We start from the raw sequence: 27,893 nt of genomic DNA on the forward strand, positions 1-27,893 counted from the left end.
AGGTTGATTTCATTCTCAAAACAACAACATGTACACTTTTTTTTCTATATCAAATATTACAGTTTGCTTATGATTCTTCGATCTACCCATAATCGTGCAGCAACCAGACACAGGGTTGCGAATATGCTTGAGCCGCCTGCGAGCTGGATTGCGCCTGTCCAACCGATGGATGCTTGTAGTTTCATGAAAACAGGTGTTCCCAGTAATCCACCGATAGCTGCAATCATCCATGATAACATGGCACCCGTGTATAGATAATCCATACCCACCAAGGAAGCAACAATGGATGGCATCAAACTCATATACATGGCCGCTGAGAATCCGACCAATAGGCAGTATACAGTATACATGGGCAAAGTGCTGGATAATTGCCATAACACCATCGTCAAAGCCCCTATGTATCATTGGATGTATGAGAGAGATGGATATGCCAATCATTATAATGTACATACCCGAGACGCCAGTTGTAAAAATGAGCGTGTTCATGTTACCATATCGATCAGCTGCAAATCCCCATACAAGGCGTGAGATGCAATTGCTTGCTGATGCCACTGACACCATGGCAGCACCAAGAGAGCCACTTGCCCCAAGCGCTTGAGTTGCATAGGTTGGCATCAAATAGAAGGGTATCAGGTAGCCGAATGGGGCTAGTGCTAGGAACACCAAGAAAAGAATAAAGGGCGTACTGAGTAAAGGGGATCTTGTTGTGTTTGCCTTTTTATCTTGTTCATCATCAACACCAGCTCGATACTGTGGGGGCTTTGGAGGATACCTGGCTCTGATGAGAATGGTGGCCAGAGAGAAAACCACAAACAAAATGCACGCCATCGTTCGTAATGCATTTCGATGCCCAAGTGTATCGAGAAGGTATTGGGTTAGGGGTGAGAAGCATATGCCGCCAGCTGGTACGCCCATGTTCCCTATGCCATTTGCTAAGGAACGCCTTTTTATGAACCATTGGGATGGGAGAACAAACGTTGCACTGACGCAAAAGCTGGCACCTAAGCCGTACATGACACCGTGTGATAAAGCTGTTTGCCACAACTCGTTGGCAACGCTGGCAAGAAAGAGGGCAAGAGGACAAAGCACGGTACCAATCATCATGGTACGTCGATAGCCAATGTAGTAAATGATATAGCCCATAGGCAATCCCAAGGACGTACTCAACATGTAGGCAATCGTGCCCACGAATGCGATATGAAATGAATCGGTTTGGCCGCCATAGACATGTTCAAGATAATAATGTTGAAAAGCACCCCACGAAAACATGAATCCAACGACACCAAAGGAGACCAAAAAGAGTGATAGTGTGCTTAACCATCCTGGGTTGTGCCATCCTTCAGTATAATAGGGATCACTACCATCAGCAGCAGGTGATTTGGTTGCCATGGACACGCCCATAGTGCTTTCATTTGATTCGTCTTCTTCAACGTGGTGCTGTGGCTCATTGTTAGCCTTGTTGTTGTTATATTGTTTTCTTTCAGGGCCTTCGTGATCATGATTTTGTAATGGTGTCATGGCGTTTTGTTATATATAATAAAAGATAGTATTACAAAAACAAGAAGTTTGGATGGTAGAAAATTTCAAGGTGAAGATAAAGGCAAACACTCAACAACTTCTGCTAACCTTATACGTGCCTTATGCATTATTCTCCCGAATTCATGGGGTCTCCATGCAAGGTGTATATTGATCACCCTCGTGTATACAATTACAGTGGTCTCAACGTATTTTGAAATCTTATAGGTTTAACACATTCAACAAGAACCCAGATCAGGGAGCAGGGGCGTGTTGGTGCTGGTGATAGATCATTGGGCTGTATACGCGTACAAGCTAACCGCGACGCGTATGATGCACGTCTGAATAATGGCCTTTCGATCAACGTCTTCTTCTGAAGGTGCTCGGCAATCACGGCAACCATACATCAACGAAAAGCGGATAATGATCGGCGCCTGTCTTCTTTTTTGAAAAAGAAAACTAGGAAGGATATTCAATATACGGAGATCTCTTTATTCTCTCTGCTAGGGACTTCATTCAGGAGGCTTCTTCACGTATATGCTAAATCAGATCATCAAATACTTAAGTTCTTCTTCATCATCTAGCATGAGCCCCCATCTCACTGTTGCTATAACCTTCTCGTGTAGGACTCAGCCGTCGTTCCCATATGAGCTCATTCACGTACTTATGTATCACGTCGTCATCCCTGATCATTCCTTTCACTCCCCATTCCTCATAATTTTGGATACACAGATGTTGTTAAAGATAACGGCGATGCAATGTATACCTTGATGCATTACTTGTGCATGAATTCGAAGTCTTATCTAATCTAATCTTATATTCATGTACGATGTTTGTAATACAAAGTAACATAAATTACATGTAATCTCACAGCTTTGTTGCCCACGATAATCATTGGAGCAGTATAGGGAGGATTTCCACTTTGACGGGATCCACCGCCATGCTGCAAGGGGATCACCGAAAGTGATTTTCAGGGATAAGGTTGATGCCACAATTGCCGATCACTTTTGTTACCTAAAATAATAACCGAGTACATACGTAGAAAAACGCCCCTTGTTTGTTAATGCAGCCTATTCATCATTCCAAATCATGAACACGTTCCACCTAATGGCTTTGGACATGGTCCTTTAGTAGCTGCTAGCATACTGCAGCATGGCTAATGGGAATGACTACATGTATACATAAGCGTGTTAGTTGCCACGTCATTCGTCTTCATCATAGCATGATGATGGCACACATTTGGTAGTTCTCTCTTAAACAAACATTATGGCGACATAAAGATCTCATCTTCTAAGAATGCAGATTACGTGTTGTATTATTAGCAAAGGGATGTATGTTGGTGGGTACATGTGCCGCTATGAATACTATGTTGGGGAATGAAATATAGGGGATATCTTGTGGTAGATTTATATCTTTACAAAGGGGCGTCGATCAAGTTTGAATCGAATGGCAAGCATGGATAAGGCAGCTACCACCGTAGCAGCTCCTGCAAATTGAATGCTCGCTGTCCAACCAAGGTTTGATTGCATCAAGCCAAACATGGGTGTACCCAATAATGATCCTACTGACATGAGCACCCATGACGTCGCAACACCACTATACAAGTTATCCATTCCCACCAGAAGCGCAACAACGGATGGCATCAAGCTAATGTATGCACCAGCTGTGAGGCCGACTAACGCAGTGTACACTCCATAAACTCCCAAACTTGTTGCAAACTGCCACATGACCATAGTGATGATGCCTAGTTATGGAATGTGGCACAGCATACGTTAGCATGTGCATGGACAAACAAAGAAAGTTGTAGCTTACCGGATAGCAATGTTGTTGTAAAAAGGGTGTTGCATTGACCAATGCGATCAGCAGTGGCTCCTAAAACAATTCTGCAAATGATATTGGCCGCATTTCCTATGGTCACTAACGATGAGCCCATAGATTCACTCGTACCCAATACTTGCGTGGCATAGGTAGGCATCAGATAAAAAGGGATCAGATAACCAAGAGGCGCAAGCAAAGCAAAGATCATGAATAAACCAAATGGGATGCTGATGAGTGGGGAAGAAAACCATGATGATGGACGACGTTTCTTGTTGCTTTGGCTTTTTTCATCATCGTTGTTGTTTTCTTCTTCACTGCTGACAATGCTTTCGTTGCTTCGTTTTCGTGAGGGTGGTGGGTATCTTGCACGAGCAAGTGCTGTTCCAAGAGCAAGAAGTACAAAAACAATGCAACCCATGACCCTGAGTGCATTTCGATACCCGAGGGTTTGAATGAGGTAATTGGCAAGTGGTGAAAAGACCATGCCTCCAAATGCAACACCTGTGTTACCAACACCATTGACGAGACCCCTTTTTCGTACGAACCATTGTGATGGTAAAATGAAGGATGCATTGAAGCAAAAGCCGCCTCCCAAGCCAAAAAGAAGTCCTTGCGATAAGTAGCTGCAACGAAAATGGAATTAAAAAGCAGCCTTTTATCATTGTATGATATCGAGATACTCACACTTGCCATAATTGTGTGGTGGCACTTGCCAAGAAAAGTCCCAATGGGCATAGGACGTTGCCTATCAACATGGTGCGGCGATAACCTATGCGGCGGATCACTAATGACATGATTGGCCCAGTGCCTGTGACAGCTGCATAGCCAATGGTGCCGACAAAGGCAATTCGGAAGGAATCTGTTTGTCCCTGGTATACATGTTCCAGATAATACTGCTGAAATGTTCCCCAGCAAAATAGGAAACCCACAGTGGAAAAGGTGACGAGAAAAACGGTAGCGGTTGAAAGCCATCCAGGGTTCTTTAAACCTTCAGTCCAATAGGGATCTTCGCCATCAAATCGTTTCATATCAGGTGATGAAATATGATCAGGATCGGTTCTCGTTTTCATCGACGCTGAATCTTGTTCATTATTATTGCTGGTCGCTGGTGGCTGTTGTGGATGATCACCACTTTTTGCTTTTTCAAGGTTCCCAAGGTCGTGGTCGCCTGATAAGGTTGATGAAGGCTCTTGTTCTAATGACTTGTCTTTGCTGCTGGTCTGATCTTTTGCCATGACTTGTTTTTATTGCCAAATGATCAATTAACTAAAATCGGGATAAAATGATCCAAGTGGAGAGAAAAAGAACAAGGATCATGGCGAGGTGTTACGTGCGGGGATAATCAACATAAGCCTGTGGAGAAAAGATGTCCCTGATGACGGGGTAATTTTTTTTGCAAGCTTAATCTTGTACACCCATCCAACACTCCGCGATTCTCGAAGACAATGGAGGATCCAAAAACTTTGTTACTTGATCGCTGTTGCTAGGCAACGACACACTTTTGTATAGGACCTGGTTACGCTAACAATGAGCCATCCCATCCATCATTCCAACATGGTGTGATGACAAATCAAGGAGCCGTCATGTGTTTTCCGATCACGTAGTACATGCATGTGCATTACATTTTTGTATTTTGCATTGTAGGATGATATTAAAGGGTGGTCTACTACTAACATACAAAAGGAAGGTGATTGGGAGGGCACGAATGCTTGAATTACATAATGCGAGAGTGGAATATCGGATCAAAAAGTGACACCTTAAAGCTTGCTGAGAAGCCTTTTATCCAGCAAGAAACGAATGGCGAACATACATGCAGCAGCTGCAAGGGACGTTGCACCTGCAAATTGGATGGCACATATAGTATCCATGAGATCTCTGCCGATCTTCGAAAGAAAGGGGTACCCAGCAATGTCCCAATTGCCATGAACATCCATGCCGTAGAGCCACTGATATATGAATATTGCTTCATCCCCATTATCGTTGCCAACACGGATGGGATCAATAAAGCAGGCACCGGATGTTAATCCAATCAGGGCAACGGACATACTTACCTCACCTACAAAATCATCTTTTAAGAAGTAGCATATGGATTTTCCATCACTTTGGCTCAGTACTCCAAGATGCTTGACCACTTTATCAGTTTGATCCATCATGACAACAACTCCCACGCCCACTCACATATAAACAAGGCTGTTGTCGCCGACACTATCATACGTCTTTTCTTTCTACACACTTGTATGCATACCATCATCAATGGCCTTTGGTAAGTCTCAAGGATAGTCTTTATGGGATCCCCAAAATGAGGGTTCTTATGCATCCACCTATGTAGCTCTCTTTATTGCTCTACGCTGTGTTCCTTGATGAACCCTTTGGGGTAAGTATAACTACCACTTCTATATTAAAAGGATGCCTAGACTGATAGGAAAATTGAGACTCCTTTGTAGGTGGCATAAATACATGAGAAACAAAGAGAAGACCGCTACGAGGTCATTGGCGATATCCTATCAGGTGTTACAAGAGCACCTATAAAGGGGAGACAGGATGCAGAGGTAGTCACTGGTACGATCGTATGGTGATCATAATGATTAACATCAATCTCGATTAGAACAAGTTGTTGGGTGGTGTATGTTTAGCATTCCTTGGATCCAAAGAACGAAAGGATATGTCACAGATGTCGAGCATCACGAAGTCGGTCACTGGTGCTACGACACTCTCCAAAGTGCCCAAAAGCAGCTTATTACACGACCACAATTTGGAAGACCCAGTGGTCGATTTATCATCACCCATTGTTATCGTCCGGGACAAGGAGCAATTACAAGCAGCCAAAATCTTAGAGAGAGAAACACCAAGTCCGCAACTTGCACTGGATAATGCGACACGTTGCTTCCTACACTCGACCTAGCGAAAAAAGTGGAACTTGGAGATAATGAATACGAAGGCTGTTGATTGTATTCCCATGCTGTATAACCATCCTTGTCGCTTTCTTATATCCACTTGCTGTATACATACATAACCATCATCGTTGTATTCATTGGTTCCCTTGCTGTATAATAATGTTCTTCTATGCTTTCATTACCTTCCTTGCTGTATGATTTTCATTACATAAATAAACGTAAAGAATAGATAATAAAAAAAGCGTGTTAGTCGGATTACACCTGTTCTTTCCCTCATTGCCTTGCTGCATAACCCGTGCGTACGCATGTGCATTTCATCATTCTTGTATTTGCATTGTAGGGTGATGATATTAAAGGGTGGTCTATGTACCAACATACAAAAGGAAGGTGATTGGGAGGGTATGGATGAATGCATGAATTACATAATACGAGAGGAGTGGGAATTTCGGACACCTTAAAGCTTGCTGAGAAGTCTCTTATCCAGCAAGAAACGAATAGCGAACATACATGCAGCAGCTGCAAGGGACGTTGCACCTGCAAATTGGATGGCACATGTCCATGAGATCTCTGCCAATCTTCCAAAGAAAGGGGTACCCAGCAATGTCCCAATTGCCATGAACATCCATGCCATAGAGCCACTGATATATAGATATTGCTTCATTCCCACTATCCTTGCCAACACGGATGGGATCAATCCAAAATAGGCACCCGATGTCAGTCCAATCAGAAAAACGTATGCAGCATACGTCGCCAATGTATGTGCATTTTGCCACATGGTCGTGGTAAAAATTGCTGTGCGTGCATGATGAAAGTGTCAGCTTTGATCTTTTCCCATACTCTTACTCTCCTTCACTCACCTGAAACGAATGTGGCGATGAAGAGCGTATTGATTTGTCCCAAACGATCGCCAATGAAGCCCAGAGCAATTCGGCACACAATGTTGGCAGCCATTCCCACAGACACCATCGTGGATGCAACCGAAGGCGAGCAACCAAGTTCCACCATTGCATAGGTAGGCATGAAATGGAAAGGAACAATATACCCAAAGGGAGCGAGGAGTGAGAATGCCATCGACAGAGCAAATGGGATACTGAGTAGAGGTGATGATGATGCACGTGTTGATATGGATCCATAGTTGTTGTTATCGCGTTGTTGCTTATCGGATGAAGAAGAGGATGGTGGATAGCGCACTCTTACAAGAACTGTGGCCAAGGCGAACAAGCCAAAGAGGATGGCACCCAATACACGTAAGGCGTTACGATATCCCAATGTCTGCATCAAGTACTCGGATAGGGGTGAAAAGCACAATCCACCTACGGCTGCTCCAGTATTCGCCAACCCATTTACAAGCGCTCTTTGTCGAACGAACCATTGGGATGGAAGCATGAATGATGCACTGAAGCAGAATGAAGCGCCTAGGCCAAAGATGAATCCGTGCGTTATGAATGTTTGCCACAATTGGGTAGCTATGCTGGCGAGGAACAGACCAAGACGACACAACACAGCACCAATAGCCAATGTATTGCGATGGCCAATCTTATTGATGACCAACGACAAGGGGATTCCAAGAGAGGATGAAAGGGCATGGCCAATGGTACCGACGAAGGCTATATGGAAAGCATCCGTTTGACCTGGATACACTTTTTCAAGATACACGGGTTGGAAGGTGCCCCAACTCATCATCATGCCAAAGGTACCGGTTGTGACCAAGAATAGACTCCCGCCTGCAAGCCATCCTGGATTACGCCATCCTTCAGTATAATATGGATCATCTCCCGTGGTTACCAGTGGTTGACTCGTTGGGTTATCGATGTTGCTTTCAGTATGAAGAGTCACTGTAGCCTTGGCATCCGGCTCCTCAGCGTTGCGGTGATGATTATCAGAAGCATCTACGAATGTTGCGGCTGAAGAAAATCCGTCAGCAGGCGTCGAGCTCGCTATTTCTTCCGTTCTTGTCAATTGGTGTTCTATGGCCGGATTATTGGATTCGTTTTGCGGATTAGTCATAGCTATTTGAGTATGTAACAAAAGAAGATGTATCTTGGGAATATAAAAAGGAGTCCATTATAAACGATCGTGTGTGGGTGTGCATATACTTTGAGGATCAACAATGTTCGTTGCCGTATATTTCAACAACTCCCCCAAGATTCTATGCAATCAACAAAACGATTACTGCTTTACATTCCATCATAGGAGGTGCAAGATCAAATGCAGTTTTCACAGCAGCCGTGTACACAGAATGATAACATATGGCTTTATTAATCATCTCTTTTTCATTGGTTTGGAATTTGTCATGCCAACAACAGGAAATCGAAAGGGTGGTACATAAGATTGGTGGTTTAACATCTAAATATCTGTAAATTGAATAGCCAACTTTTAATGCTACACCACAAATGCACACCATGTACATAGACACATGATGTTGTTCGGTGAACGTGCATGAAGCATGGGCCAAACCAAAGGCGATTGAATACGTTGCTGATCGCTGCATAATAAACGCCGTTGACCGGAGACGAAAAAGAAAATCCCCCAGCCGTATACCTTCTATAACAGATTCATCTTTTGTTGTATTCATCCATTGAATAGCATTGTACCTCACTGATTCTTTAGTATGATGCAAGAGTTGTGAAAGAGAGTGCTGATTGCCTCTGCTAGTCGGTGATGCAGCATAGCATCATCGTTAATAGTAGACACTGATTCTGATAACCTAAAACTAGTTCCTACTTGCATTGCATTGCATGGGATAAACATGGAGCATGTGAGAGAAAAAACGATATGATACGTATTCATCATTGGCCTTATGTATAGAAGCCCCGGAAATAAAAACGCTTCAGGCAACATTGAGTGGTTTGCCAACTTTGAGAACTCATACTTGCTCACGAATCCGCTAATGGCTACGTCCTATACGCATCAAAGCTCATCACAAACATGCCACAGTCATCGATCATGCCCTAACAAATACAACTTTGCAATTACAGTATCATCATTATGTTTCAAAACGACATGCTACATAGGCTAAGACACAGTATTTGTAGGTACCCATGATCGATAATTTATTCTTGAAGTCGAGCTTGCAATCAATCCATGTATCCAAGTGATTTCCGCGCTGTGTCCATACACTAAATTTCACCCCTTAAAAGACCTAACTCAAATCTAACAGCCATCATCAATCACATCCTGCCGCCCTATTATGGTGTTCATGTCGTCTGCAATACTTCAAGGAACCTCAGGTTCGTGCATTCCAACATGCACGTCAACATCCCAAGGTTGCCATGGCAACACCAAAAACCAAACCACATAACCTGAGGCCATTATCAAACAATGGCGTCCATCTGCCATTCCACAACCCTTAATGTACACATACCACGCCTATTTTCTAAAAGTAAAGTTTTCATAATAGCCAAGGTATGTATTCGTTCTATGAGTGCTTTTATGCAGGTATGCCTGCTGGGATGCTGTAGAGTTGCGTCAAATCGTTTTTATGGTGACCTTTTAACATGATGGTATATGATGGATGAAACATGTATTAAGTAATAAGGGCTAAGGACGCGGGGTTCTGATTATAGGTATCTTGGTTCTAGCATAAGCAAGGATTGGCTCCAACGATTTATCATCCATTGTTCTGCTGCTCAAGTGCATTTCCAAATACTCCAATGGTGGCTCCCGATCCACTAGTAATCGCAAACCTCGCTCACTCATGGGGCCGCATCGATGAAATGCCACTCGTTTGAGGGGGAATATCTTTCGCAAGGAACCAAATGCGTCGACCGTCATGAAACCTTCCACATGAAAAAAATCGATCGATTCGAGATTTCTGGTAGCTGGCGTGCTGGTAACACCATCACCATGAAGACGATTTAGACATTGGGTCATGATTTTCTTATCCCGTTTTCTCGCTTTAAAGACATTCGGCTCAAAGTCATCCAATTCAATATGCCGTAATGAGGATATTTGCGACAGTGCCTGGTATATCCAATGTGATCTGAAAACATCTCCTTTAAATATGAAACGCTCCAACGGGGTATTGGTATTGGCAATAGAGAACAGCAAATCTTCAAGTCCATCCATATCACGATCCGTGTCGCTGACAGTTAAGCATCGTAGATGGGGTAAATGAAATCCAACAAGCGCACGATAGATAGGACCAGCTTCTCTGGTATTAATGTAGATGCTTTTAAGATTTGGGCACTTTTTGAGCAAAGGGATCACAAAGGATGCTTTGGCCGGTGCTGGTTGATAGGCGTGATACTCAAATTCCTCCAAAGCTGGTAGTGGGTCATATTCAAGCGTATCCAAGTCATGTTGTTTTATCCGTCCATCCCAATTATCAATGTTGATATCCAAATACAGCCGCTTGAGATGTTCACAATGATGATTGAGCATGGCTGCTATTTGTAGGTATAAATCCTCAAACTTCACATACATGTCAAGCTCTTGTATTGATGCCGTAGTAGGTGATCTTCTTGTTGCCATTGGCATATGACGTCGGTCCTTCCACCATGGATCGTCTGATTCAAACACTCTGGTATTGACACCAACACCTTTGAGTGAAGGACAAGCATCGAAGATTTGTTTCAAGTCCATTGAATGATTCCAACCAATACGTAGATAGCGCAGCTCCGGACAACGTCGTACAAGTGACAACAAATCCTGCATTTCAATGTGGGCTCGGAATTTCAAGTAGTGAAGTTGTAGTTGTCGACCTTGACCAATGTACTTGAGGTAAGGTTCAGAAAAATGAGGGTAGTCGATTGCAAGGTGGGTGAGAAATGGACAACAACGAAGCAGTGGAGAAACGTCAAATTGACCTCTTGTGGGATGCTTGAGACTCAGCAATAAGCGACGTAGTTTGGTTCCCAGCTGATACCACGCCTTCGATGCTTCAATAACACTTGACCCTTTGGCTGGCATAAAATACAGCTCTACACGCATTGATGTAAGTTCATGGAATAGAATGGGTGTCAAGTATTCACCTACTTACGCAATGTATCCACATGCGGTAGATCCAACGCAACGAGGTTGACAATGACTTGTTGGTAGTTGACCTCTTGTCTCCAAGGAGCAAGCTGAATCCCTTGAACGACCCTTCCAATGTATTGCAACGGTGGGTGTGCATTGTCGAGCTGCGACATGCTGAGCTGTAGCGTTCGCTCCTGTGTCTCAATCCAGAATGGAATGTTGTCACGCCATTGCCTGCATACAGCCAAGCACTCGAGCAGCTGTTTCATATCCAGGTACGAGAAAATGACATTGTTGATTTCGGCTGGAAACTGACAAAGAGCAGCAACCAAAGTCATCTTTGAAGAGCGAGGATATCCGTTGACAAGGAAACCACAATGGTTCAAATGGATAGCAACTGTGTCGCATAAATCCCCATGATTCGGTGCTGGTTACACTGTGTAATGACTTCAGCCATCATCAGCCATTTGAATATCAACGCCAACAGCTCACAGCACGAAAGGATATGATATATTGCTTTTTGGTGTTCTTGACGTGATTCAGCATATGCGATCGTCTTCAATGAATCATCCGAGGTCCGGTTCCCGCCCAGCCAAATCATTTGAGCATGTATGTGGAGGCCCAACGCTGCTGGTGGAGACGTGGTAGACCTCGCCTTGAACGCCCAATTTGTCGCACAAGCAATCGGCATCGATAGTGCAAGCACAAGACCAGTAAAAGTTCCTGATATCCCAGCATGTCCCTCAACATCCCAAGGCTACCATGGCAACACCGAAAATCAAATTACAACAACCTGAGCCCATTATCAAACAATGACGTCCCTATGCCATGCCACAACTCTTAATGTACACATACCATGCCTACTTTCTAAAGAAATAAAGTCACATAATAGCCAAGATTTGTATTCGTTCTATGATTGCTTTTATTCACGTATGTCGGTTGGGATGTTGTATAGTTGGGTCAAATCGTTTTTAGAGTGACCCTTTCAACATGATGTTACTGTATATGATGTATGAAACATGTATTAAGTAATAAAGGGCTAAGGACCCGGGGATTTGACTATAGGTATCTTGGTTCTAGCATAAGCGAGAAGTGGTTCCAATGATTCACCATCCATTGTTCTGCTGCTCAAGTGGACTTCCAAGTACTCCAATGGTGGCTCCCGATCCACTAGTAATCGCAAACCTCGTTCACTGATGGAGCCGCATCGATGAAATGCCACTCGTTTGAGAGGGAATATCTTTCGCAAGGAACCAAATGCTTCGACCGTCATGAAACCTTCCACATGAAAAAAATCGATCGATTCGAGATTTCTGGTAGCTGGCGTGCTGGTAACACCATCACCACGAAGACGACTAAGGCATTGGGTCATGACTTTTTTATCCCGTGGTCTTCTCGTCCCATAGTCATTCAATTCGATATGCCGTAATGAGGATATTTGTGCAAGTGCCTGGTATATCAAATGTGATCTGAAAACATCTCCTCCAAATTCAAATCGCTCCAACGGGGTATTGGTATGGGCAATAGAGAACAGCAGATCTTCAAGTCCATCCATCTCATGATCCGTGTCGCTGACTCTTAGGCATCGTAGATAGGGTAAATGAAATCCAACAAGCGCACGATAGATAGGACCAGCGCGACTGGTATCAAAGCGGATGTATTTAAGATTTGGACACTTTTTGAGCAATGGGGTCACAAAGGCTGCTTTGGCTGGTACAAGTGGATAGCCACTATGATACTCAAATTCCTCCAGAGCTGGTAGTGGGTCATATTCAAGCGTAGTCAAGTCTTGTTGCTTTATCCTTCCTTCCCAAATAATAACGCCGATATCCAAACGTAGCCGCTTGAGATGTTCACAATGTTGAGTAAGCATGGTTGCTGTCTGTAGGTATAAATCCTCATACTTCACATGCAAATCAAGCTCTTGTAGTGATGATGTTGTTGTCATTGGCACATGATGTCGGTCCTTCCACCATGGATCCTTAACATGATGGATTCGGGTATCCACACTAACACCTTTGAGTGAAGGGCAAGCATCCAAGATTTGTTTCATGTCCATTGAATGATCCCAATCGATACGTAGATAGCGCAGCTCCGGGCAACGTCGTACAAGTGACAACAAATCTTGCATTTCAATGTAAGCTTCGAGTTTCAAGTACTGAAGTTGTAGATGTCGACCTTGTCCAAAGAACTTGAGGTAGTAGGGGACACGAGAACGAGGGTAGTCGACTGTGAGGTGGGTGAGATATGGACAACAATCAAGCAGCGGGGAAACGTCAATTGGAGCTTTTGCGGCATCCCTGTGTGTCAGTCGTAAGCGACGTAGTTTGGTTCCCAGCTGACACCACGCCTCGCATACTTCGACAACACTTGACCCTCCGATTGGTATAGAAAACAACTCTACAAGCAATGATGTAAGTTCATGGAATACAATGGGTGTCAACTATACAGCTACTTACCCAATGTATCCACATGGGGTAGATCCAGTGCAATCAGGTTGTCAATGACTTGTTGCAAGTTGACCTCGTCTCTCCCACAGTGAAGATGAATCCCTTGAACGACCCTTCCAAGATGCTGTAACGTTGATTGTGCCTTGTTGAACTGCTTCATGCTGAGACATAACGATCGGTCGTGCGCCTGGATCCAGTTTGGAATGTTGTCACGCCATTGCCTACATACAAGCAGGCACTCTCCCAGTTGTTTCAGATCCATATACGAGAAAATGACATTGTTGATTTCGGCTGGAAACTGACAGAGAGCAGCAACCAAATCCATCTTTGAAGAGCGAGGATACGCGTTGACAAGGAAACCGCAAAGGTTCAATGATTGATTACAGCTGTATCGCATAAATCCCATGACCCGGTCCTGGTTACACCGTGTAACATCTTCAGCCATCATCAGCCATTCGGAAGATCAGCACCAACAGCACACAGCGTTGCTTTTTGGTTGAATGACAATGTTCGATTGTATCATGTTCTTGAGTTGATTAAGCATACGCGATCGTTTTCAATGAATCATCCGAGGTCCGGTTCCCGCTCAGCCAAATCATTGAGCATGTATATGGAGGCACAACGCAGCTGATGGATACGGATTATTGTGGATGCCCTGTTTGTCATCAGCAACACGTACTACTTCATTCATGTCCCGTCGCCTTTTCATTATTTCATGAGGGATGTTGCCATGTCAATTGCCCGATTTATGCATGGACAAACCTTTCTTTGGACAACAATCCCACCACTTTATCAGCTCATGCGCCATCCGCAACAAGCATTCATCACATCGTCGTCTTGGCGAGCATAGAGATCGCCTACACATCATAGCCCTTTGATTACTTACAACATCATGAGTCAAGGTTTGGTATGTGTATCATTCTTGTACGTATCTTTGTAGGTATATACAAACACTGATCTTTGTGGCTATTCTTTATAGGGGGTTCGTTGTTATCCTATTTTCATTGTTGCGGATGTCATTGTGATATAGTAGCTGATGATTGACACGAGGTAAATCCTAATCAAAATGATTGCTATGACACGTATTCATTTCTTTCTATGTAGCTACCATGATCCATTTGCTGCCATGGAAATACCTGATATGGTGCATCCCATCTGTTTCAATTCTTGGCTAGCCATGTTCGGCGATGAAGAATTTGCCTAACGATCCTTGCGTAAGAACTAGTAAGTGTTTTTTATTTGTCTTTGCACCTTAAGCTTATTCATTTCTTCAAGGTTACACTCCTTCTTCACCTATTCGGCTTTGAGAGAATACGTTGATTCCATTCTATGTGGTCAAGAGCTGCTGACCACGAGCAGGAACACTTCAAGGCAATCTGGATGGTGGTTTACTAAAGGACATTGAATCACGCCGTTGGATATGGAGAAAGCTGGATGGCGAAATGATGATCGTATCCCTTAAGGTAAGGAAGGAATGGGTATGGCGGTCTTTGACAGGATACCAACCAAAGAAAAGGATTTGCAATATACATCATCGGCAGGTTGCGTCTTTTCCGCTTCTGGGGCATCCATCTTGCAGGAAAACACCAACAGCCAAAGGGACCGTTGAAAGCCGCGAAGCCGTATCATTGACGACATCCATGTTATGGTTCGCATGTTCATCACCAAGGACACGTGCTCATTCACGTACCTATGTTAAGGTCTTCTGATGGATCCTACTGACCCCGCTTGCGACCCAATACGACGGATCCTTGAGAATGAAACGAAGCTCAATGGTACATTATATCCGACAGCCGAATTCAGAACGCTTTATGAGGTTACCAAGTATGTACGTAAAGATAATGACCCACTTGAATACAAGGACGCTGCATTGCTATTAAGGGTGTTGGAGGATCATCATGTCACGTTCCATAGCAGTATGACCATGCTAAAAATAAAGCGTTTCTTTGTTGTGGATCATAATGAAAGCACCATCGAGTCAATTAGGTAGGAGATATTGGGTTGTGTGTGTGTGTGTGTGTGTGCGTCGTCTGCCCCTGCATCATCACATATGTGGATCATTGCGGAGAAAAAAAAACCCAAGTCAAAATCAGCGTATCATATGATACGCATGTGTGTGCGCGCGTATACCTAGGCGACGCCGCCGGATAGGTCGTACGGATGAGACAAATTTGCATTATTATTACCAGTTGGATCGCCCCTCCCCTTTTTTCATGCAAACCCATAATCACACAAGTATCGCAAACCTAAGCTGTATAATTTGTTTCTTTGATAATCATGATGAAAAGGGAATAAAGGGAATCAGAGGGAAGGACGAGGATGGGAGCAAAGAAGAGAAGAGAGTAAAGCAAATCATGATCATAAAAATCGTATCGTTTGGGGAAGAATAAAAGAACAACGTCAACTCAAGCTCTACATGGTGTGTGCGTGTGGGTGTGTGGGTACAATCATGCCTTTTTGGCAGCACGGGATGGTGTAGATCGAGTACCAGCCTTCTTCTTTGCAGGTGCCTTGACGTTGGACTTGGCCGTGGTTGATGCCTTCTTGGTAGGTGCTGCCTTCTTGGTAGGTGTTGCTTTCTTTTTGGCAGCAGCAGCAGTGGCAGCCTTCTTAGCGGTGGCAACCTTCTTTTTGGCAGCAGCAGTTGTAGGCTTCTTGGTAGTAGCAGCAGCCTTCTTTGCAGGTTTGGCGGCCTTCTTCGCCTTGGATGCTGCGGCGGCCTTTTTGGTAGTGGGTGTCGTCTTGGTTTCCTTCTTGGTGGTAGTTGACGATGAAGTCTTTTCAGGCTTGACAAGCTTCACAGTACCAGAAGTGCCTAAAACCACCCTCAAGTTAATAAGCAGGCCACACAAAAACCCATCCTAGGTTTTGATAACGCGTATATGAAACGACGCGTGTTTTTGAAAAAGAAACTCTCCTCCCTCTTTCCCTTCTTTCATCCCTCTCTCTCCATCATCGCCATTCATGTATTTTGTTGAACATACCTTTGGGTTGAGAAAAGACACCCTTGGCGACACCGCGTTTGATAGCAGCATTGAATTGCGAGTCAAAGTGGGAATTGGCGGTGAGATCATAGTTGGCGAGGAGATACTTTTTCAAAGCTTGACGCGAGCTTCCTTTGCGCTCCTTGAGTTCAATGATTGCAGCTATATCAGTCGTTATCAGCAAATGATCGTAAAGAGTATGTCGAGAACTGGTGTGAATGATGGGTGTATTTAGGTACCTTTAATCATCTCTTCGTACTGCGCAAAAGGAAAAGCAAGAAGAAAAAATTGTTAGATACCGCACTCCTCCACCGATACAACACATTCCTCCCAAAGAAAGAATAGATCATGGATAAGCAACTTACAGTAGGATGAGCCGACTTTTTGTTACTGGAGGCAGCTTTGGATTGGGCAGACTTTTTCGTAGGAGCCATGATACACGTTGAAGCAAAAGAAAAGGAAAAGCGAAAGGGAAGAAAAGCAAAATGCAAAAAAGTCCAATGTCTGAGTCGTTAAATCGAGCGGTGACCCAATAAGAATGCATTGCCCAATATGCATATGAGCTTGAGAAAGTGTGGGAGCACCGTATTGTTTGCTTCCGTTTCCTTTGGGTATAGCCTATTGCTCTTGAATAATCAGTGTATGTGCTCGTCATTATTGTGTTGGATCGATCATTTCATGGCTGATGTCAGTTTCATGCATCAAAAAAGTGGGCTGTGTTATAAAAGACAAGGAGTAGTTTTACTCAAAAGAAAAGGGGGAGGTTATAGGTGTAGGCTTTATTCAAGATAACGTACCTTTAAACATTTGCACCACAACAACAACAGGATTGAGATAGTCATATCCAAAAAGGTTATTGTCGATAGCCTTCTATCGCTATCACTGATCATTGTTTGAGAGGAGTAATAGCAAAACGTGCCTCGCACAGATTGCGTAACAATGACATTTGTGCTTCTTGAACTCTTTTGAATGTGCACAAGGAACACACAGACACAGGGAGATGATACCCCGCTACACAAGTTAAGGATACTGGTACCATGGCAAGTCAGTTGCACACCACGTTGGTACTTGTGACAATGCATCATGCAAAACGTGATCATTTCTTGTGGGAAAATTGCTCCCGTATAGTGAGACCCAACAACATTTCATCATGCAGCTGTCTAATCCATGCACAGGATGGTGAATGGATCTACGATCATCAGCGTTGCATATACAACACGGCTGTATCATTACGAAGAATGAAGCATGTCCATTGTATGTCAACATTTATGAGCTACATAGGGTGGGTACAATGATAGATTGAGAATTGTTGTGGTTGCCTGGGTGATTATGCTTGTTTCAGATGCTGATCCCACACACCACTATGCCGATGATAAAGAACATAATGAACGATGGTTACACAAATTGATCAAGATTCAAGCATAATATGTATACGTGCGTGGCTATGATGAGCGCCTCTTTTGGCGTCAACAAATGGTTGCTGGTCCAAAAACTCACTCCCAGATAATACCATTTCTAGGCATTTCATTTATAGATAGTACCAAAATGATATCCAATTTACAAGAAACTCAAGCATGGTCAAGCGAGGCACTATTCTAATTGCTACCATGTAGAGTATAATTATCGTCATTGAGAAGTCAAGTAAAAAAGGATGAAGTGATGCCATCAAGTAAAAGATGATGCTATGACAACATCTTGTAATGTTTGCTTATGGATTGCGTGTGGATTATTTTATTTTGGTGCCACTTGTTCATTTCTTTCTTTGGTTGTGGGCCCCTTTCTTTTTCAACCCCTTGTCGCTTTCATACTACTACTATTGCTACTACCATTACTGTTATAACTTTACACTTTCCACCCCTTTCTTTTTCTCTCACTCGTTTTCACTCTCTCACTCTTTCACTCTCTTTCGGTTTCTCTCGACTCTATATGCTCACCAAACTACCGACAGAATTACTGCATATTGTACTCGGTCATTTACGATTTCGAGATTTGGAGACACTTTTGACTATCCCAGGAATAGCTCATGTGGTGAGACATTGTCTTGTACGGCGATTCAGGTTCCAATACCAAGCAAGTTCTTTATTACGGCATTATGAAGCGATGCCCAAAGATACCCGCAGTAACCAAGAAACCCGGCATACGATAGCGAATCAATTACTGGAGCTGATATGTCACTCTGTGGAGAAATGTGCTCGACAGGATCAACGGGCCAAGTTCACCGAATTGTTGAGCAGCCTTGAAAAGTGGGTTGTACGACGTGTACTATCGGGAGAGTTGCCGACTGGCATGGAGTTGGATTACGCTGATTTATGTCTCGACATCCGATACATGTACCTTCATCGTCCAGCTGTTCGTGTGTTACATGATGCAGTAAGTAGTAGTAATAGTCCCCATGACGTAGGTTGCCATGGATACTGATTGACGTTGTTGTTGATATAGAAATATCGAAGAAGGAGTACAAAGTATCCACTGGCACCATTTCTACCTCGAGAATTCACTTCCATATGGCGTCGACAATGTAGCCAAGGTGCACAAATGTTGGCTCGATCCAATGTCTTATCGGTTAATAATGGACCCCTTTGTCGTGCTCATGCGACCCGGTTAGAATTTGCTCGCTTCTTTGGAAAGCTCTTCAAGGTCACTAGTCTATATCTCGAATCCAATCTCGATGGTACTTTCCAGGAATGTGTTCGTGAAGCGCTTGTATCGGGTGATGTGGAAAGTTTAATTGTGATGCGGAGTGCTTCTGGTAGACAAGAGGATGTGGAGAGCATGTGCATGATGGTATCCACGGCAGCAGAGCAATTATGGGCATACCTCAACTCAATGGGTGATTTGGTGACGGCTGATCCCACATCAGAACAACAAGCTCGTTTGGTACATCCACCAGTAGGCATTCAAGATGATGACAATGACGACCATAACAATGATGATGACGACGACGATGATGACGATGATGAAGCATTATCTTCTCCACCAGATTGGTTAATGCCACAACGCTATACGATCCATGATGATACCCGGTTAAGACTCAAGGTATGTTGTTATTTAAGGCATGATAAAGAGAACATCCCGTTAACGCTTCAAGACATATATATAGATCATGGATGAATTGTGTCAAAAAGGATGGTGCTGGTTTGATTAGCATGTATACATCAATCATGAAACTACATAAAAAAAGAGCGATCCAATCATTCATGTACATCATCATGGTGGCAGTGATGGGGGCGGCGGGGGTCTTCTGCGGGACTATAGACAAATGTGATCAAAGCAATCAATCTTCCTTTTCTTCCTCCTCTCCAACACCACTCTTTCACTCGCACTTGTATTCTACCCATTCCCTTTACCCCACCCAATGGATGGCAATGCAACTACTTCATCACACAGCTGGACAATCAAGACAAAGGACAATACTGAAATCAAACGCTATGAGCCACCTCCACCAGCAGCAACCTTGACCGACCCCTTTGAAGATCGCTTGAAAGCATTCATCAATGACACCACCACGCGCACCATGGTCACTGAACTGCACTCTCGTTCTGTCACTGAATTGAATCGTCGTCATTTGGAACGCCAAGCACGCAAGAGCAACGGCAATATCACCGTGCCAGCACAAACACGTCCCAAAACGCCAACCGAAGAGACCACCACCAACACGACAGCTGTTATAGAAGAAGAGCAACAACAAGAACAAAAGCAACAGCAACAACAACATCCCTATCAGTTCTTGGATGTGAGTACGTTGACAAGTGTGGATCAAAAAGCGTGGCATACGAATATACGTAAAGATACGGGCATCAATTATCCTCATCGATGGCTTCGGCTGGCGAGTTTATTCAGTGTACAAAGCAGGACATTGCGTCAACCCAGCTTTTTGACACCAGCATGTGAACGGGCAGCATTGCAGGATTTGGATAGTCAACCTTCGGTCATGGATAATTACCTCAAGATTAGAGATGTCCAAAATCGTAATTATGCGGTTGAAGCGTAAGTGAGAAATATCACGTGGGATTCTATGTTGTCAATGTTACTTATTGCATAAGCTAGTGTACAAGAAGGCATCAAGGAGTTTGAAAAGAAGAATCTATCAAGTGCCATGGAATGTTACAAGCGTGCAATGGATATGGATGGGAAATACGCAGAGGCTTATTACCGTGTAGCCGAGGTGTAAGTTGGTTGGTTGGTTGGTTACTATAGGCTCTATCTTCAGTGACATTGACATACATGATGATGGGTAGCATGCTTCATGAAAACAAGCGGCGACAAGCATTGGAACGTTTGGAGTATGCATTGCGATTGGATCCACAACATGAAGGTGCAAAGGCATTAAGGGACACATTGGTGATACGGAAACGGGATGAGCGATCACATTCTGAAGGCAATGCAAGTCGACGTTTACCACGATCCGCAAGCCGGCATGATGATGATGATGATGATGATGATCAACGTGAAAAGCGCCGGGATGATTATCGACCGCGAAATGGATATGAGGATGATCGTGGGAGCAGGGGTAGCAGCAGCCATCGTTCAAGACGGCGATATCATGATCATCGACATCGATCTCGACGACGTGAGGATAAAGAAGAAAAAGAGGTCGAGGAGGATGATCGTAGATCTCAACGACCACGTGAAAAAGAGGCCATGGATCAAGAAAAGGATCGTCATCGTCGTCGTCGTAGACAAAGTTTTGACGCATCGGATCACGAAGACCATCGTAAAAGCCATCGACGAAGGAAACGAGATGAATATGAAGAGATGGATCGGCATAGACGACATCATCGACGTCATGATGAAGAGGATGAGGACGATAGAAGAAGAGGAAGAAGCCATCGACATCATCGACGCCATCATGATCGATCCAGTGAACGTCGGCATCGAAGAAGAAGAGATGATGGGGATGATGGTGAGGATCGCTATAGTCGCAGGAAAAGACGTCATTCTCCTCCTGATCATGATCGCCGTTCCCCAAGACGACGTGTGGATCGTTCCAAGTCGCAGCCCACAACACCGTGACAACAACAACAACAGCCCCCCTAAAAGTTGATAATTTGATTGTCTCATACCATTCAATAAAAGTGAACATCTATTCCCATCGTAGCCTGATCCTAGCTTATGATACTATTCATGTAAATAAACGTATGTAGATGATATGAAATAGCTGGCTTTATATAAGTTATTCATTCCAAGCAAAAGAATAGAGTAGAATATAGATTGTGTGAGTGTTAAAAAGAACGAGAAACGTGTACAATAGATCGAAAGACGAGGCACGTAATGCAAAGGTTCCTTACGAGTCGAAGGTTGGTTGGTGGGGGGGTTAAAGGGATGAAGACATGGAAAAGATTTGACCCTTTGAGATCTCTAAGGAAAGGGATGGATGAGAGAGAAAAAAAGAATGATGACTTAATATACATATACTGTGTGTGTGTGGGTGTGTGGGGCTAAGAGAGGGAGAGAGAGTGAGATAAACAAGAGATAGAGAACAAAACAAAAGCAACTTAAACAAATCCACGATAATTTCTAAATGTGGGAGGATCCTGCGCTGGTGCAGCAGTTGCAGCGAGTGCCGATGATGATGATTTGAAGGGTGACACAGCAGCATTGCTATTGTTGGTTACCATTTGTGAGAAACGATTCAACAACGAGTTGCTACGTGTGTGATGGGTTTGTTCGGATCGCACCGAGTTACTTCGATACAAGCCGGTATCTTGACTTTGTTGATTCAATGAATTTTGTCGTCGTACTTTGAGTGCCAATCGTTGGGATAAACTTCTTGCCACTTCGCCTGTACTTGCTCGTTTCCAAGGCTCATTGTTGTTGGGGGAAGTAGTGCGTCGGAACAACTCATCTAGAGATTCCTTGGATTCTTTGCGGAATGAATCAAAGCTGGCACGTGCAATATCAGTCGTCTCTCGCAATCGTTGTAATCGGGTACCAGACCCTGTCGAATTGATGGAGGATGTATCGCTCCAATCACTTGAAAACAACCCGCTGCTACGCTTATCATTGAAACCAGGCACCACTTGACCCGCTGCTAATGCATTCAATCGCATGTCACGCACCGAGTACGCTGTTGTAAGCACGATTTGGATGTCGTCAATGGGATAGTTTTGTAAAAGTCGCACGTTTTCGGCAAAGTCCGTCTTTAAGAGATCTTGTCGAATACATCTATGTCATATCTTTTAATCAGCTTTTTGCATCATTGTTGTTGTGTGTACACCTTTACTTACAGGACCATGGCAACAGCAAAATCCAACAAAAACTCGAATCGCATACTGCTTGTGCTCTCATTGTCCCGATCCGCTAGAATGGAATCCCAAAGGCGGATGACGTTTGGCAAATCCCATTCTTGAGAGCACAATACGGTGATCCAACGAAATGCATAATACTGCTCCTTGATATCCTTTCTCCGCAAATCACGCCACAATGGTTTATCCACCCATGCCAATCGTTGGCTCATGCGTTGCATGGTTGCATTGATACCCGTACTAGCATCTTGATCCAATGAACGTACAAAATGATCTCGCACATCCGACATGAGGATTGTAAACACAAAAAAGGCATCGGCTTCGGCATACGCTTGAGACTCTGGATGATCATCCTTTGCAAACACATAATAAATCGGTGCCAAGAGCTCGTTCATGCCCTGGACATATCCCACACCAGGATTCAATTTGGCGTAAATGAAGAGGATACGTTCAATGGCCTCCCAATGATAATCTTGAGCGAGTGGATTTGTTGCATGCTTGTACTCCTCTTCTGTTTCTCGGGTGCCATTTTGACGACCATCATTGTTGAGATGGGCGATACGCTTAAACAAAGCCCGTCGACTTGGCACATAAGGGCACAATGGTTTGAAATGGCGAGTGTCGTATTTCTTTTTGGGTAATGCAAGTACTGAAGTCGATGATCCATTGCTCTTGAATGCTGAGGAGAATTTGCGGACAATTTTGCGAGGCGTGGTTGTTGCATTGTTGGTGGCAGAAAGTGGGTCAGCAGCATTGGCGATATTGGAATGGGATGAATGCACTGAACTTCTCGAGTTGGAACGAGAGCGATTGTCGATACGACCCAATGACTTTTTTGATGCTGTGGATGAAGAGCGTGGTCGGCCGATGAAACCAAATGAAAAACGACGTGGTGGTTTATCCTCTTCATCATTGTTGTTGTTGTTGCCATCCAATGTGGGCGGAGATAGTGGATTTAATGGATTGTGTGGAACGTGCGTTTGAAAGAAGGCAATGTCGGGTAATGTGCGTCGTACATCCTTGTCAATTTGATCAAGAATGTTGTTGTCATGGAAATAAGATGCCCATTTTGATCCTCGTTCTTCATTCAATGGCTACAACCATGGATGAATGGATCAGTCATTGTCATCACCCATCCCATCCTATTCATAGTATACTACTTACATGATCACTTGACGGTGGCTCACCACCTGGGTCTTCCAATAAATCCTTTACCCAGTTCTAACGAAAAATAAACCGATGTTTAATTTTAATATGGACCGGTGCCTTCCCCATTGCCACCCCCTCCTCCACCATGCTCCTTCCTCATCATGTAACATCATCACACATACATAGTAGCTTAGTCGTTGTGAGCAAAGAGATGAACTCCACGTGCGTTTGTCGGGTGGAAGGTATCCAAGTAGCACTTTCCATGCTGTTGCTCGTAAACCAGATTCATCGGGTATCCCTACAATAACCCCAGACATATCAATCCCCCACTTGCTATTCTAGATCCATTGAATAACATACATACCATGAAAACATGCCTTTTGAAAAGGCTCCATATCAATGATAGGTTGCCATTCGCTGTCCAACTCATCGTCGTCGGTCGGCTCCGGTCGTAATGTCGTTTCAAAGTATCGAACTCTGCTCGTGCAAAAGAAAAAGGACGAATCAGCGCCATCCAAACGAGACGTTCATGGTCACCAGAGGCATCGAGAGGCATCGCATGCTGCTCCGGACACTATCATTCATACCTTTCTTTGTAAGTCGAGTCCATGGTTGGCCGGAGCAACTTTCAGTTCAAAAAGGACGTAAATGAAACACAGAACACCAACACACACACAAGCGTTCACTTTTATGGCTCGGCTGGAGGCAATGGGTAACTGCTATTCAAGCTCAGTTGTGAACTCTAAAAGGAGCTACCTTCCCACCCTGCGTTCTTGCATCAAAAAGGCATGTCTTACAGATCGAAAGTATGTAAACCTGCGCCTTATACATCACATGACATCTTTTTAGATACATAGTCCTCTTTATTTTACTTGGTTGATAATAAAGTCATAGCCTTGTGTGCTCGTTTTCATTGTTTAGATAACAATAGCAATGATCGGCAATATGGTTAATATAAACTCTATTATGACGAGATAAGCTTTCCGCCTTATGCAATATCGAAAGATAGCCAGTTGCAAGAAACTTGCCACTCCTCCCATAGAATTATTTGGCGTGCCACGTATGTCATACTTCCCAAAAGCAAAATCACGTTGACTCAGAGAGTTATTGGTCGCTGATGGAAAAATCAATCATTCATTAGCAAGCATGCTGTTTATTACAAGTTACATAAGAGTCTTTTCAAGACATAGCTGATATGAGATGCAGAATGCGTGACTGTAGTAAGGCAATGATGGCTGTTGTTGGATCATCGTTATCATGTAAAGTGTAAAATGGCACACACCCTTTTGCTATACGTGAGGATCATTTCTTTTATTTACGTGTACCTATTGCCTATCGTGAGGGTGGTGATGATGATGGGTGAGTTGTGTGTTTGGGTGGATGATGTGTATACGGTCATTGAGTGGCCTCAGTGTAATAGCAGTAGGGGGATTTAAACTTGGGGGACAGCAGCTCCACGACTTGAGGTAACGCTTCTCTTCTTTTTCTCGCTCCTCTGCTTTTATTCCATTCACGACATTCCAAATCAAGGTAAATGTGTTATCAAAGAGTGCTCTTGTTGTTTGTGACGCATTAACATAGTTCTGAACATGCATTGCCAGGGAGTGAGTGTGTCCAAAGTGCCGAGGAATGAGTGTGGTAGCCATGGCGATATCGTTGCTTCCTCTTCTCTGTTGCTATTCCCGCTCTACGCTTGGTGTCAACTGGTACATTCAGAGCCCAATGTTGCAGCATAACTTGTTCCATTGACGTGTTAGCTTGTATAGAGGGCAAGTTTGGTTTCAAGACGTTGGTTTTGTTTCGGCTCAACTATACTACACCGTCGTTTTCGGTTTCCAGTAACCAACAACAACGGGTCTTTGTGTATATGGAAAAGGCAAGTACAATGAAACAAACAATGAAAAGGGTGTTTATTGTGTAGTGCTAATAATGAATTGAATAGGTTTCTTTGGTCAGGCAATGCAACTTGGGGCATCATCATCATCTCTTTGGGTTCAAGTCCCAGCCTGTATCAAGTGGCTCTGCGTCGCTCTGCACTAACCAAGTGTGCTGGAAAAGCTTGTTGGAACGCGTCCAGGGCTCTATAGGCCTGCCTTTGAGTTGGTGGGTCGATGACGATGGGGATTTTTGGAAGAGCATGGTCATCGTGTTGAGGTAAAAGGGGATTTGCAACAGCTCGTGAATGTGTTGAACCAACACGCTCTTCTCGTGATAGGCTCGTTCTTTCCCTTGAGGATTTCTTTTCATGAGGTGGGAAAATGATTGGAAGGATTGGGGATCATTCTTTCTTTGGAGAGGATGAATGAGGACAACTATGAGCCTGGACTCTACGTAAGTGAGTCCTTCCTTGCCATGGATCGGTCTGGCCTTGCGTGATTCGTGCAGTGCTTTCTCAAGAACAAGGTCGCCCGACGTTGTTCGTATGGTGGTGATTTGTTTTGTGAATTCCTTCTGATTTGCTTTACGGTATACCAAATCGTCATCATTCCGGTACCAGATGGTCCAACTTGCCTGCTTTCTTATTTGTAGAGACGACGATTACGATGATTACTACATTCACCACAATGACGATTACGATGATCACCCCATCTACAACAATGACAATGATGACGACAACGAGATTCAAAAGGAAGCATGCAAGATCCCATTCTTTTCAACTTGTGTATTTTTGGATGTCTGTGTGACGGATGAGATTGACGACTGGTGACGGAGGACGACTACGACGATGGTGGTGGCAATGTACAGTAGCAAGATAGCTAGATGAAATAAAGCATTGTTTATTTATTACACGCTTGTTGGACTTTGCTAGCTTGTGGATTACATACTATTGCTTCGAAGATGGAATAATAAAGGTGGTCCGGTTACTGTATCGGTCATGCAAGAAGATATGGCTTTTGTGATGCGATAAGGAGGAGTGGGAAGTGGGATGAGCTTGAGAAGAGAAAAAGTGTAGAGATCCCTCCATTGATTTTGAGGATGAGTGACTCATTCAATATGTATATGTATCTTTTTACATATACAAATTGGTTTATGCAGCTCGACTTTCTTCTACATACAAATGTGATGCATACCTTGACACACCTTCATTATTGGATGCTGTTTACTTACGTACCTTCACAAAAGGCAATCATCATCATCTATCCATTTGTGTAGCAACCTATCAAGGACGTGTCTGTGTAACCACCACGTGCCGTTTCACTCAGCTCTTCATCTTTCCGTTAATGCAGCCGACACCATCCACTAGGAAAAAGCAACTCCATCACGCTTACAGCATAGGTAAAACATAAAGACGCCTGTATCTCCAAACTTTACAATGAAACGTGTGGTTTTTATTAGAGCGATGTGCTCAGCTTGGCCAACAGCACCTTGTGTGAAAGTTTCACATTCAATGTCGCAACTAGCCCAAAAAAGATCTTTTTGGTCGTCGTCGTCGAAGAGGTCGACCCCCAGATCCAGTTTGGCTGGTGGCGACATTGCGAAATCTGGGATTGGCCACGATGAACTTCATACTTTGACACAAGATCGCTTTGACTCAGCCGAGCAGCTTGTTCTCTTAAAGACCCCACACTTCATTGTAAAGTTCGGAGATACAGGCACCTTTATGTTTGTAAGCGTGATGCTATATGAGAAGTGGCCTTTGTTCATTGCCAAGTAGCTAGACCCTAGAGAGCCAAAGATGCAGAAGGACCTCTTTGGGTAACTCAGCTAAAAAGTCAGGACTTCAGGGACAATGCATGATAGGTACGCAACCCTCACTTTTATGTCACACATTGGCAGCTAATAGCCACTTTTGTGCATTCTCAACTTTTGTGCATTCTATTGTAGGTGGACAATGCTCCTGCTCTAGACATTCATTTCCATGATTAAAGTAGGTTGATC

The 27,893-nt window shown here is 43.8% G+C and overlaps 10 protein-coding genes across 10 annotated transcripts; 2 read left to right on the top strand and 8 right to left on the bottom strand.

The window, feature by feature from the left end:
- Positions 1-56: 56 nt before the first annotated feature.
- Positions 57-1,518, bottom strand: O0I10_009089 (uncharacterized protein; the record flags this gene model as incomplete). The annotated part of the gene is made up of 2 exons (XM_058489086.1): positions 57-394; positions 453-1,518. 2 exons carry the CDS (start codon positions 1,516-1,518, stop codon positions 57-59), a joined length of 1,404 nt encoding a protein of 467 aa, XP_058340134.1.
- A 1,403-nt stretch (positions 1,519-2,921) lies between these two features.
- O0I10_009090 (uncharacterized protein) lies at positions 2,922-4,568 on the bottom strand (the record flags this gene model as incomplete). The annotated part of the gene is made up of 3 exons (XM_058489087.1): positions 2,922-3,259; positions 3,328-3,956; positions 4,018-4,568. The coding sequence occupies 3 exons, from the start codon at positions 4,566-4,568 to the stop codon at positions 2,922-2,924; spliced, it is 1,518 nt and encodes a 505-aa protein (XP_058340135.1).
- Positions 4,569-5,090: 522 nt separating this feature from the next.
- Positions 5,091-5,378, bottom strand: O0I10_009091 (uncharacterized protein; the record flags this gene model as incomplete). The annotated part of the gene is made up of 1 exon (XM_058489088.1): positions 5,091-5,378. The coding sequence occupies one exon, from the start codon at positions 5,376-5,378 to the stop codon at positions 5,091-5,093; it is 288 nt and encodes a 95-aa protein (XP_058340136.1).
- Positions 5,379-6,681: 1,303 nt separating this feature from the next.
- On the bottom strand, positions 6,682-8,234 carry O0I10_009092 (uncharacterized protein; the record flags this gene model as incomplete). Its single annotated transcript, XM_058489089.1, has 2 exons — positions 6,682-7,019; positions 7,085-8,234. The coding sequence occupies 2 exons, from the start codon at positions 8,232-8,234 to the stop codon at positions 6,682-6,684; spliced, it is 1,488 nt and encodes a 495-aa protein (XP_058340137.1).
- A 1,533-nt stretch (positions 8,235-9,767) lies between these two features.
- Positions 9,768-11,524, bottom strand: O0I10_009093 (uncharacterized protein; the record flags this gene model as incomplete). Its single annotated transcript, XM_058489090.1, has 2 exons — positions 9,768-11,149; positions 11,209-11,524. 2 exons carry the CDS (start codon positions 11,522-11,524, stop codon positions 9,768-9,770), a joined length of 1,698 nt encoding a protein of 565 aa, XP_058340138.1.
- A 701-nt stretch (positions 11,525-12,225) lies between these two features.
- O0I10_009094 (uncharacterized protein) lies at positions 12,226-13,961 on the bottom strand (the record flags this gene model as incomplete). Its single annotated transcript, XM_058489091.1, has 2 exons — positions 12,226-13,586; positions 13,646-13,961. 2 exons carry the CDS (start codon positions 13,959-13,961, stop codon positions 12,226-12,228), a joined length of 1,677 nt encoding a protein of 558 aa, XP_058340139.1.
- Positions 13,962-16,083: 2,122 nt separating this feature from the next.
- O0I10_009095 (uncharacterized protein) lies at positions 16,084-17,054 on the bottom strand (the record flags this gene model as incomplete). The annotated part of the gene is made up of 4 exons (XM_058489092.1): positions 16,084-16,451; positions 16,621-16,782; positions 16,860-16,878; positions 16,986-17,054. 4 exons carry the CDS (start codon positions 17,052-17,054, stop codon positions 16,084-16,086), a joined length of 618 nt encoding a protein of 205 aa, XP_058340140.1.
- A 1,492-nt stretch (positions 17,055-18,546) lies between these two features.
- On the top strand, positions 18,547-19,765 carry O0I10_009096 (uncharacterized protein; the record flags this gene model as incomplete). The annotated part of the gene is made up of 3 exons (XM_058489093.1): positions 18,547-18,990; positions 19,060-19,656; positions 19,721-19,765. The coding sequence occupies 3 exons, from the start codon at positions 18,547-18,549 to the stop codon at positions 19,763-19,765; spliced, it is 1,086 nt and encodes a 361-aa protein (XP_058340141.1).
- A 210-nt stretch (positions 19,766-19,975) lies between these two features.
- On the top strand, positions 19,976-21,633 carry O0I10_009097 (uncharacterized protein; the record flags this gene model as incomplete). The annotated part of the gene is made up of 3 exons (XM_058489094.1): positions 19,976-20,607; positions 20,668-20,787; positions 20,859-21,633. 3 exons carry the CDS (start codon positions 19,976-19,978, stop codon positions 21,631-21,633), a joined length of 1,527 nt encoding a protein of 508 aa, XP_058340142.1.
- A 482-nt stretch (positions 21,634-22,115) lies between these two features.
- Positions 22,116-24,624, bottom strand: O0I10_009098 (uncharacterized protein; the record flags this gene model as incomplete). The annotated part of the gene is made up of 6 exons (XM_058489095.1): positions 22,116-22,785; positions 22,848-23,959; positions 24,030-24,086; positions 24,197-24,312; positions 24,379-24,491; positions 24,602-24,624. 6 exons carry the CDS (start codon positions 24,622-24,624, stop codon positions 22,116-22,118), a joined length of 2,091 nt encoding a protein of 696 aa, XP_058340143.1.
- Between the last annotated feature and the right edge of the window lie 3,269 nt (positions 24,625-27,893).

Source organism: Lichtheimia ornata (genome assembly GCF_029851405.1).
Source record: "Lichtheimia ornata isolate CBS 291.66 chromosome Unknown scaffold00051, whole genome shotgun sequence".
Lineage (NCBI taxonomy): Eukaryota > Fungi > Mucoromycota > Mucoromycetes > Mucorales > Lichtheimiaceae > Lichtheimia > Lichtheimia ornata.